This window comes from Ursus americanus, chromosome 25 (genome assembly GCF_024610735.1).
Source record: "Ursus americanus isolate L20-20 chromosome 25, mUrsAme1.1.p, whole genome shotgun sequence".
In the NCBI taxonomy this organism is placed as follows: Eukaryota; Metazoa; Chordata; class Mammalia; order Carnivora; family Ursidae; genus Ursus; species Ursus americanus.
This window is the reverse complement of record NC_142151.1, coordinates 28,282,169-28,294,906: the sequence shown is the minus strand read 5'-3', so window position 1 is coordinate 28,294,906 and position 12,738 is coordinate 28,282,169. Positions and strand designations below refer to the sequence as shown.

Here is a 12,738-nt window from a genome sequence, read left to right as displayed (position 1 = left end):
CTGCCCCAGGTGTCCCTATCTGTGAGGTACCACATAAAGAAACAATTCATTATATTGGTGTCAGCAAAGCCTCCTTCAGTCGAAGCATCCCAGACCTGGAGTGAGGCTTCATATCGCTCTCTGTCTTGGACGTATTTCTGTGAAGAATGGAGCGTGGCATTAGAAGTGGGGTTTGGTGGCCTGTGTTGATCTTCTGAATTCAGACGTAAGATGGTCGTCATGGGGATGCATCATAATATGTTCGTTTTTGCTGACACAAGAAGCCTGATTTGGCCAATTGGTTTTGTAATGAGGACTGGTTTTACCAGTTAGGCTATATGACGGACGATTTCCACAAACAGTCTTGTAAATCTGCAAGCCCAGGATTTTGACACAAATTTATTTGGAGTGAGTGACAAAGAAAAATCGTTTTACAAAAAAAATTACATTACTTAAGGTGAATTTTCCAGCCCTTTCTTGAGTATTTTAGACTGAAAAGGTCCCTCTAAGTGGAAGGCTGTAAGTAATAGTTCTTTGGAAAGTCTTGGTGAAGCCGTTTTTTGCTGAGAAACCATGAAAGCAGATGACTCTAATGACAGGTAACTCTCATGATGAGTACGCTGAAATTATTTGCTTTCAACCAAATTAAAGGAGGACCTGATTGAGTTGTTGGCCGGTAGATCATTAAGCATTATGTAATGTGATGGATCACTATGATTTTGCAGATGACCTTAGTGATCAAAGCATTAAGTCACTGCTGTAACAGCTACTTCCGTCTCACTTACTTATGCGAACATTTCTGTAAAGATGAAAGCTAGGAATGGAGCTGATACTGCGTGCTTTCTTATTCTAACCCGAAGTCATATTCAGTCAGTAATTGCACTTATTGAAAAGAAGCGTGGGGCGTCTGGGTGGCTCAGTCAGTTAAGCATCCAGCTCTTGATTTCAGCTCAGGTCATGATCTCAGGTCTTGGGATCGAGACCCGCATCGGGCTCTGTGCTTGGCGGGGAGTCTGCTTGAGATTCTCTCTCCCTTTGCCTCTTCTACTCATGCTCTCTATCTCTCTCTCAAATAAATAAATAAATCTTAAATAAAAAAAAAAGAAAAACGTGCTACATCTGTGTTATTAAGAAGTGTATTTTTATATCTAAGAGCTATTTATCATTTTTTCTAATTTATGATGTATTGAGCAATTGTGTGTAATACTAAGTGGGGTAACTTAGTGAGGTAACTTTATAAATGTATTTTTACTACAGAGAGAGAAGATGATAAGTAGAATATTTTTAAGCATAACTACACAATACGTTAAGAAATAATGCTCAGGGGGAAATAGAATAGAAATAAGAGTTCAAGGGGAATAGGTGTGAAATGTCTGTCATTTAAAGAAGAGCCTGTTCATGTTTGTGTAAATGGTAAATAATGAGCTTCAAATTGCAGTGGCACATTTCAGATTCCATTTCATACATTTAAAACACTAATATTATGGCCTTATTTTAAAATGTCAGTATTTACAATGCATGGCAAGTTAGATCCCTTCAAGTATTTAAAATTATGATGAAAAATTTTAGATATGAATTTTAAAAGATGAGAGAGATACCTGTTTTTTTTTTTTTAAGATTTTATTTATCTCTCAGAGAGAGAGAGAGAGCGCATAAGCAGGAGGAGTGGAGACAGAGGGAGAAGCAGGCTCCCTGCTGAGCAAGGAGCCCGATGTGGGACTCGATCCCAGGACCCTGGGATCATGACCCGAGCTAAAGACAGATGCTTAACTGACTGAGCCACCCAGGTGTCCCAATACCTAAGTTTTTAATACTCTTTTTGGCTGTCACCTGAAGAGAAATAATCAAGGACTACTACTCCTAGCCATATAGAATATATGACTCCGGGTCGAAGTACAGTGGAAAATATGTTCTTGGAGTGTCTTGAGGAAAATTTTTGCAGGAAAGAATACAGGAGTAGGACAATAACAGTCTTAATTCTATGCTTGCAGAGAAGGAGAGCAGAACCTTGGACAGTGGGATCATGAGCTGGTAGAGTTTGGTTGAATTCTAAGAAAGAGGAAAAATCCTGTTGGCGAAGTGACCTTTAAGAAAAGGTTTCAACAAGCTAATAAAAAAAAAAAATCCATGATAGCACAATTATAGGGACAAAGGAGTCTGACAGCTGGACATTTAGGGAAAATTTAAGAGAAACTGTTAGCATTCACAAGGAATGAGAGAAGTGTAGGAGGTGGAGAAATTTATCTTACATAACAGTCTATACTAGGAAGTAAGATCAGGAGACTATATTCAATTATAGGTATTAGTTTAGGTTTCTAAGGAAGAAGACAGAGAAATAGATAAAAACATTGTGTTATAGAAGACTTAGTGATAAATTATTTAAAAAAAAAGAAAGATAGATCTTAGTGTGGCTAGAGAGGGAGTCAGAGGGATGTATCTCCCCTTTGCTAAATAAGAACAAAATCAGGACCATAAGTAATCCCAGGAAGGATGGAGGATTAACATTTTTTGAGGGAGGAGTTCTGTTTAAACATGTTGACATGATTAAGGATTAGTTTCCTTAATTACATAATCAACATATAGTAAATGAATGCTTGTTTGGTGCCAGGAGGGTATGTGGGTGGATAAGGGGTCCCTACCCATAATTTGTTCACAAGCTCCTAAAAAAGCCAAAGAACATACACATAAATACATACAAGACAAAGCAACATGTTGTAATAAAAAATTATCTCCAATTTAAGTATAAGGAACAAATGCATTTATTTACTCAATCCTTCAACAAATATTGAAGTACGGGAGATATATACTAGGGTAGACCTAGACCTTTCCTCGTTGAAGGCCTTGTGGTTCTTCAAAGGGTTTTCTGACAGTATATTTTTGGAGCAGTTTGTATGTTTTTTCTTTTCTTTTTTTTTTTTTTTTAAAGATTTTATTTATTTATTAACAGAGATAGAGACAGCCAGCGAGAAAGGGAACACAAGCAGGGGGAGTGGGAGAGGAAGAAGCAGGCTCACAGCAGAGGAGCCTGATGTGGGGCTCGATCCCATAACGCCGGGATCACGCCCTGAGCCGAAGGCAGACGCTTAACCGCTGTGCCACCCAGGCGCCCCTGTATGTTTTTTCTGATTCCTGAATCATCAGAAAAATAAGTCGAGAAATTGAGAAAAACAGGGAAAATCACTGTAATTCCCCAGTGGGAATTAAAACTTAGCAATCATCACGGAAACATTATTGGTTGGAAGGAAGGCATTTCTGTCAAGTCAAAAGCCAGAGCAGGAAATGCTGACATGTGGAGTTGAAGGTTAAGGGCAACATTTGCAGAACTGGGACAAGAGCACATAGGAGAGAAACGGTCATGATCTAATCAGTCAGTCTGGCTTTCAGCTGTTGCATGTTAAGTGTGTATTTCCCCGCCCTGTCTGACACTAATGGGACTCCGTCGTGCAGATAGAACAATCAATAACTTGATACATATGGTATACTTTATACAAATCCTATGAATGGTATGCTAAGAAATAATAAGTTTTGGGGGCAAATTAAATTTATTGGTATTTTTCACATGTGATTCTGCTAAGCTTGCTAGGACTTAGATCTGATTGTTACATTGTTTGAATTCTACCCAATGATGTTTGCTCGTGTTTTCCATCATTTGAGTATGTGTTACAGGGTTCAGTTCCCAGGTAATAGCTACCGTCTTGGTGAGGAGAGCCTGCAGCATGAGGCAGAAGTCATGCTATCCCTCTGCATGTGTTTTTGGCGAAGTCCTTTGTACTTCCCAACATCCTACAGTTCAGCCTATGTTGTCGTGGAACCAAGCCCCGGAGCTCCAACTTAACATCCCGTATTTGCTTTCCATTGCTCACTCCTGTCCTCTTTCATTTATTTCCTCCATGCTCTCATCACTTTATGCCTTCCCTTCCAGAAACACCTCCCGTGTTTTCAGACTGCTCTTTCCTCTGCCTGGGATACTTCGGTGGTCCTTCTCTGGCCCTGGATTCACATTCCCATGTCTTGAGCTTACTGAGCCCTACTTGCTTGTCCTTTAGGTTTTAGTGTTATAACGCCAGCCTTTCCATGAAGCCTTCCAGATTCTGCAGTCAAAATCAATCCCTCCATTTTTCTCATGGCAGTGATTTCTCCTCTTTGTGATACACGCAGTTCCCTTGTATCGTATTAATACCCTCCTTTGACTCCCCACCGGATGTTGAACTCCTTGAGGCAGGTCCTATCTCTCCAGCTGGCACAGTACCTGGCAAATAGGAGGCCCTTGGAAAATGTTTGTTGAGTGGAATAAATCATGCAATTACCGAACATGATGATACTGACTGACTGAATCACGGTGAAAGTGAGACATATAGTAGTTGATGACAAGCACCTTGTTTTTAAGACCTCTAACCCCCTTCCCCAGAGACCCCAGCTCAACAAGGATATCGAGTAGGTGTTCAGTGAACGTAGGGTGGTTTGGAACTGGCCACAGAGTCTATCAGTGTCAGCACTAACATTTCAACACGCCCTCTGAGCTTCTGCTCCAAGGGACACTACATTCTTTCTATCTGGGCACGTCCAGCTGGCTTCCCAGCAGCGCAAACCGGCTGCAATTTGAGAAGTAGGCTTCAGGCGCCTTCAGCACATTCGTTATGCTTGCCTGGCTTGTGACCGCCTCACTCCAGCTTGCTACACCCAGTATCAGCTTGCAAGTCTTGCTGTTGTGTGAGTTGGCCGTAGCGGTTGTGCTGTGATGAGTGGCCCAGATGTGTGGCCTTATCCCAAGACTTTGCTGCTAGCGAGCTGGGCTCTCTGTTTAACCTTCCAGGGGCCTTGCAGGTGATGCTGAGCTCCCTGCTCAGAGATGCGGTGGTGTAGACGGAGCAGATCTGGGCTCACGAGTGAACTGTGTACAGTTGTTGCTTTCAGACTGGGAGTCTGCGCTGGCTCTTGACACTGAGGTGACACCGTATTGTCACTGCCTGTCTCCCTTGAGTCGGGCAGTCTTCCTGCTTTGGCCCTCAAAATCCTTATAGATTAATGGATCAATGAACAGTGCGTGGTCCAGGCGGCTCCATTAGCTGATACCTTTTAACTCTGTACTGCTCATGAAATTCTTTAGCCATATCCAGGTTCCTCTTGGTGTAGATTGGACTAGAATTTTGCTCAGTATGGGACTTGCTATCAATCCCTGTGCAAGTACATAATTAAATTATCTTCTATTTATGTTTTTTAACTAATATATTTGATTATTTAATAAAGTTAAATTAAAATACCGTACACGTAAGCCTTAATATAAAAAGATGATTTCTATAAGCCCCACAAGAAAACCTGTCTCAGCACTGAGTCCCACCCCCCCTTCTCTGCAGGGAAAAGGAAGAAAGGACACCCCCATTGAGTGGACACTTCCTGTATATCATCTCATTAATCACAACAGTGACATGAGGTGGGGTGTTATGCTTATTTTAAAGATAACAAAACAGGGGCGCCTGGGTGGCTCAGTCTGTTAGGCGTCTGCCTTCGACTCAGATCACGATCTCAGGGTCCTGGGATCAAGCCCTATATTGGGCTCCCTGCCGACGGGGAATCTGCTTCTCCCTCTGCTTCTGCCTCTCCGCCTGCTCGAGCTCTCTCTCTCTCAAATAAATAAATAAAATCTTAAAAAATAATAAAGAGAACAAATCCCTGACATTAAAGATAACAAAATCGAGTCTCGCTCACGTGGCGAGGAGTCTGTATTCAAGCCTTGGGAGGTCCAGCGCCATGCCTGCTTCACTGCCCCTCCTTCATGACTGCAAAGTGTGCTCATTCCATGAGAATAGTTATAGCTGTATTTCCCAGAACACTGTTTTCCGCTATTAATTATGATGGATTCTCTAACACACTTGGACTTCAGGTCCCGGATGGTTTGGGTGATGCAGTTTCCTGTGCCTGAAATGTCAGCCCTGCTCCTTTCCCTTGTGAGCTCTTACTCCTCTTTAAGAGCCAGCTCGTACGTGGCCTTCGGTGGAAGCAGTCTTTGAATCATACCCCATTGTTTTCCTTTACAGTTTTATTTCTTGAATTTCAAAAAAATAAAGAGAAATGCTCACACATTTTAAGTAGTAGTGGACTAATACAAAGATTTATAAATAGCTGTCTGTTCCCCACCCTCCTCCACTTCAGTCCCTTTCTTAAATAACACATTAAAGAAATAATTTTAAACTTCAAAAATATAATGACCATATATATATATACTCATTGCCCAGATTCATCAATTTTTAACATTTTGCCACATTTGTTTTGTCATTCTTCCTCTCTTTTTTCTTTAATATATAAAAATATTATTTGTATTCTGAAGCATTTGAGAGTAGGTTGTATAATTCATGCCTCTTTACCCCTGAATAATTTAGTTGTATATTTCCTAAAACCAAGGCCATTAGTTATTGTTTTTCTTTAGTCTCAAGTTTGGAGCAGTTACCAGTCTTCATTGTCTTTCTATAATATAATTCACAGCTGTAAATATAATTTAAAACTTATATTTGATATGTATATTATAAGATGTTTACATGGTATTTATTATAACATTGCAATTGATGTGTAAAATGTTATTCCAAATGATTATTAAATATAATACATGTGTTATATAATTTATAACCCATGGTTTATAAAATTTATATTTTCTAAACTTATGTATTTATATTTTATATTAAATTTTTATAATGTATAAGTACACATAGTATAACTTTATTGTATGTAAATACATAATATTGAAATATGTAAAAATATACAGTATATAAAATAGAAATACATAATGTATGCATATGTAATGTATTATGTTAATATACATGTAATATGTAATAATATATGCAGTATTATAATACATTAGATTATAGGAGTTGTAATGTATCTAGTAAATCATGATACAATATAAAAGAGGAGATATTAAAATATTAAAATTTTAATGGTATAAAATAATGTAGAATTGTATTTTATACTTTATTAATATAAAATATATGTATTTATATACTTGATAGAGTGTTCCTCACCTTGGGTTTTGTCTGATGTCTTTTCGTGATTATATTCAGGTTACGTTTCCCTGGCTGGAATTTGACAAAAGCGATATTGTGTCCCTCTCAGGGTATTATACGCAGAGACATGCCACATCCATTTGCCCTTTATTGGTGAGGTCGAGTTTGATTCCCCAGTTAAGGTGTAATACATTTTCTCCATAGCATAATTATTCTTTCAACTTTTTTATTTAACAAGTAAATGCTTTGAAGGAAGTGCGTTGAAGCCCTACTAATACTCCGTGCTTTATTAACCCCTTATGCCCTAGATTCAGCATCCACTGGTATTTTGTGATGTCTCTTGCTCGTTCTAATCTTGCATCTTTTGGATGCAAAATGACTATTTGCCAGCTGCACTGTTCCCTCCACATTCATTACCTGGATTTGCAATGTAAGGAAGAGCTTTCTATTCTTTCCCATTCACTTGCTTACTGCATTTATGTATGTACTTCTATGTACATTCATTCATCCATCCATCAATATCAGGATGCACTCATGGAGGTCTGTTTTTTTCCAATGGTTTGTTTTACAATTGTCCTTATTTATTTTGATGTTTAAATGGCCTGATATTTGGTAAGCGGGAGCCCCTTGTCACTGGCTTCTGTGTCCTTTTGATATGTACTTGTCACTTTCTGTGTACTTTCTTACCTCCTAACATGACAAGATGATCTGAGCTGTTCTGATATCTCCTTAGCCTCCGCCCTGGAACTGGCCACTTCTCCAGGGAGCCCACGTTCTCTTTAGTGGAGGAATGGTTTGTGGTCAGTGCCAGGATGGCTGTTTGCTACTGGGCTGTCTTGCTTTTAGGCTCTTAGAGTGACAGAATTAAGAAACACACACGCACACACATACACACACACGTGCTCATGTGGTGATCGTGAGATCATAATCATTCCTATTTTTACCAGGATTATTGTTTCCTAAACGTATTTTTTCCTAGTCTTCTGTAAATATCCTCGCTCCGTTAGCACTCTGGTACCAAAGACTAGCACAGTGTTTGGCACTCAGTCATCGCTCAAAAATATTTTTGAATAAACCAGTAAATGAATAAACCTTGATGATATGAATTGACTTTCTATAGAAGAAAGGTGAAAAATGAAATTAAGCATGAAAATCTTTTCCCTTCCTTCCTCTTTCTCTCCTTCTTTTTTTTTTTTAAAGATTTTATTTATTTATTTGACAGAGAGAGACAGCCAGCGAGAGAGGGAACACAAGCAGGGAGAGTGGGAGAGGAAGAAGCAGGCTCCTAGCAGAGGAGCCTGATGTGGGGCTCGATCTCATAACGCCGGGATCACGCCCTGAGCCGAAGGCAGACGCATAACCGCTGTGCCACCCAGGCGCCCCTCTTTCTCTCCTTCTATAAACTTATTGTTATATATATGATAACCAGAGGTGGTTACTCATATGTCAGATTTGAAAAACAATGTTTTCTTATTTTATCATACTTTTCATCCATCAAAAAATTAATGCATTTCTGTAACAGTTTTCTGAAAGCCATTTTCTGAGGTCTTTATTTTTTCAAACTTTCTAGGTGGCTGGAATTGTTGGCAGAGCTGATGTGTTAGCATGCCTGCTGTTTCTGTTGGCCTTTCTCTCCTACAATAGGTATGTATGGCTAAGAATGCTCTTCTCTGTGGTTACAATCATGCTTTCCCCTTGGGAATTTCTGGGGTGTGTGTGTGTGTGTGTGTGTGTGTGTGTGTGTGTGTTGTGTGGACTTTGAGCATCTATCTGAGAGAGGAGGGAAGCTTCTTGGCAGCAACATGCCCCGAGAGCTTTGTGGAGACCAGCATAGGAATTCCCCCCTTGGCAAGTGCAAGGCTGCTCTCTCTTCCAGCCACATTCCGAACCTTGCCGTAGCCTTTTAAAGGAACTGTTCTCCTAGTGCTGGAAAGCTCTTCCTTCTTGATTATTCTTATTTGTCATTTCTTAGTGAGCATGGAATTTGAAAGCTCTGAGCCAATATATATTAGGTATGGTCCTCTCTTCTCTTTGGTCATGATTTGTTTAATTCCTCCTTTTCATTTTGGTCCTAATTTTTTTTCCTCTTTATTATCCTCAGTAAAGTAGCTCAGAGCTTAAAATAACAAGGCTGAATTGGAGGTAGTATTTCTCAACTGTGGATTTCTAATTTACACATCCTTTCATCAAAATACATAAGTTCCTTGCTAACAATTTATTGCTGAAAAGCAATAAAATAATTCCCTATTATATTGCCCTTTCTCCCCAAAGTGCTCAGATTCTCACTTGAGTCGTGACATAAACACATAGGGAAAGGGGCAGGTTATAAAAAGAGAATGGGTATGGGGCAGATGGCTCAGGGGGTGGCCCAGATAAAGGGGACTTGTGAATCATGTCGCTCTACTTCGTGGAGGGATGCCTGGTTAGGGATTTGTGAACATTGATCTTTGGATGAGTTCATTGACCTGCCATCTTTCAGAGCCCATTGACTCTGAGAATACAATTCTAAACAAGTGGTTCTCAATATGGGGCAGTTATGCTCTTCCCCTGGGGACATTTGGCGATGTCTGGAGACACTTTTGCTTGTCCTTAAGTGGAAAGGTGCTATCGGCATTTAGTAAAAAGAGACCAAGGGTCCTACAATGTACAGGACAACCCTTACAGTAAAACATCATTTTCCCCAAAATGCCAGTAGTCCTCAGACTGAGAAACCCTGTTATAAACCTGTTTAGACTTTGTATGACCAAGAATGAAAAGAATTAATTCTTCCGAAATTTTGGTTTAACGAGTGGAGCCTTTCTTTCTTTATTTCTTTTTTATTTATTTATTTTTTTGGAGCCTTTTCTTTGTACAGGTTTCTCCCTGCCGTCCGAAAGTGGAGCATTTCTAGGAACACCTTTTGTCAGCTAAAATGGCCTCAAGTGAAGAAACAGTGGCCATTAATTGATATGCAAAAATTGGGGGCATTCCCGAACCCCAAAACCAACTTCTCTCAGGCTTTTTCTGATACCTCAGAACACATCTTGCTAGTGGATGCATAGACTAAATGGCACTAAAGCGCAGTGGCTCACATTCCAAGCTCTGGAGGCTGGGTGCCCAGGTGCTGAGTGAGGCCCCGGGGACGCGCTGATTGGCGGGCCGCCCTGCTGCTTGGGCCGCGCACCGCCGCTGTAACGGCTCCTGCAAAACAGACGGCGGACACTGGTTTTGCTTTGCACTTTCTTTCATCAAAGCAGAAATCCTCTTCGGGTTTCTTCCTGTTAGAGAAAGCAGGTGCTCATGTAGGTCTTTCATAAAAGTGAAGTGGGCCGTAACGTGCACTTGTGGGAAGTGGGGGGTCCCTGTCTGGCGCTAGTCTCCCAGGCCTGGCTTTGGGACGCAGCGCTGCATTGCCAGTCATCTGAAACGGTATTGTGAAAAGTCTTAAAAATAGAAACCCACATTCACCCGTGAATTCTTTTCTGTTTACTCAGGTATTAGAACAAGAGTAACGGTTGCCTTTTAGTTAACTTACTCTCGGGGGCTTTTTCTGTGTGGTGGGCACAGTCGGGAACACGAGGAGGCCAGCGTTGTGTCCCTCTGTCTCTGCGTGATGATGAGCCGTGGGATTACAGTTTCTATTGTGCATGTCGTTCTCACTCTTAGCAACTGAAGCTACAGACCAGCTTCAGAGAAAAATGCATATCCACTGCAAATTCGGTATGTAATTTTAGGTCATTGTTCCAAGACATAGCAATACAACTAAGGTGTCATAACCACAGAAATAAATATTGGCCTTTATTTCAGGGGAGTGGGGGCAGATGGGGGTAGCACCTACTGAGGGAATAGTGATGGTTTTCGGTGCGGGCAGATTCTGTGTTGTAAGGTGAAGAAAGGCTTTATAGCTCCGGAAGATTTTTGAAATTCCTGCTGGAAATTAAACTGAGAAAAAAAAATTACCTAATACATCCCTTTGGAAAATAAATTTTAAAATACCAATTAACCAGAAGAAAAGAAAAAGGCCAAAACGTCTGTATTTTCATCACAGGGGAAATGAAGATTATATTTCCGTATATGTGTCTATATCCACTGACTGACTGTGTACAGAAGCATGTGAAACACCTTCACCGAAATAACAGTAACGATGATAACCACTTCACATGTAATAAGTCATTTATTTAATTGTGCCTACAACACTGTGGTCCTATTTCATACATGAGGGAACTGAGAGGCAGAGAGAGGCGTAGTAGCCTACCCCCATAATACCCAGTTAGTTAGCTGCAAAGCTGTGATTGGAACCCGGGGAACCTGGCTCCCGAGTTCGTGCATATGTAACCTGTATTATTCACTTAAAATATATTCACTTAAACATCCTTCCATGCCACTAACTATATCTCTATGGTAGCATTTTAAGTGGTTTTTCAGTGTCCATTTGTTATATGCCCTATTTTACCATAATTCATATGTACCTTAATTTAAGTACCAAGTTCAGTGTTGCTGGGCATTCACTTTTTCTCATCTTAGCGATTTTAAATAATTCTGTGATGAATATTTGTGAAGAAATCTGTGTTCACCTGCTTACTGGGAATACAATGAAATTGATTGTTAAATCTTATTTTTAAAAGTCGATATTTCTCAGTGACCCACATTTCTTCTTAGATTAAAAGAGTCTCGATCTTGTTTTCCAGGAGCGTGGACCAGCATCATGTTGGGGAATGTTTCCCTCCCACCACTTCTCCCTTCTTCTTGCTGCTCAGTTTGTTTCTGGGGACCTGTGCGATGCTGGTGAAAGAGACAGGCATCACGGTGTTCGGAGTGTGCTTGGTGTATGATTTCTTTTCCCTGTCCCACAAGCAGGAGAAATCGTAAGTCATTTTAAAGTTTTGATATCAAGCAGTGCATGTGCAGAGAAGAATTACTTCAATAAATAGTTTTGAAACTTTCAGTAAAAAAAAAAAAGGATAACATTTTGTTAAATGTAGCCTCACCTTAGACCATAAATTAATAAGGCTTGTTTTGTTAAGATAAATGCATTAGGTATGTTCAAACTCTTCACACTTTATAAAAATCAATGAGGACTGTGAAGATGTTGTGAGCCCCAGATTTGGAATTGGAAAGTATGTTGATTGCAAGTTTATATTGCTAGATGGTGTTGGTTGCATAGTTGAGAATCCTGATTCACAAAGAGAAGTGGTTGCAAATGGTAACAGTTTCTTAATAGCTTGTCTTGAATGCCAGCATTCAAGTGAGTGTTATCCATCAAAAAGCACTGCTGAGTTGGGGTTGCTTCCTTGTTCTAGGGATGATGCTGTTACCTAAGGGTTTCTGGCAGTCTTGTTTTGGAATTCCACAAAAGGCCAGTCTAAACCATACAGGAAGACTTACATGTTATATTTAAATTAAAGGTCAAGTTTATTTAGTAACCTATTTTCACTTAAAGAGTTTCAGCACATTCATTATATCCTGTGGACTGTAGATGGTAAGAATGCTATGGCCTATTAAAAGGTGAAGCACATACTATATTTTTCTTCCTCTATCAAATCCGTGATTACTAACAATTTGCCGTGCAGACCCCATTTTTCAGTAATTATAAGGCCCTTACTTTTGAACTTCTAAAAAATGTGGTTGATTTATTCTTCTGCTTTATCCGACAAAGAATTTTTAGCTTTAAAAAAACCCTCCCTTTTTATCCCATTCCCTACCTCTTTATACTCCTTGACATAAAGATAAGAACAGTGTTACTGAGTGGCAACAAGCTGAGATGAGTCATTAAATTCTGATCACC

General features: G+C 39.9%; 1 protein-coding gene across 3 annotated transcripts in view; it reads left to right on the top strand.

Moving 5' to 3' along the window:
- The window catches only part of TMTC1 (transmembrane O-mannosyltransferase targeting cadherins 1), a 253,746-nt gene that overhangs the window by 21,307 nt on the left and 219,701 nt on the right, over positions 1 to 12,738 (top strand). For all 3 annotated transcript variants that reach the window (XM_045811777.2, XM_087855736.1, XM_045811776.2), the window contains exons 3-4: positions 8,545 to 8,618; positions 11,642 to 11,818. In XM_045811777.2, the coding sequence (XP_045667733.1) occupies positions 8,545 to 8,618; positions 11,642 to 11,818 (251 nt within the window). The remainder of the gene's footprint in view (positions 1 to 8,544; positions 8,619 to 11,641; positions 11,819 to 12,738) is intronic.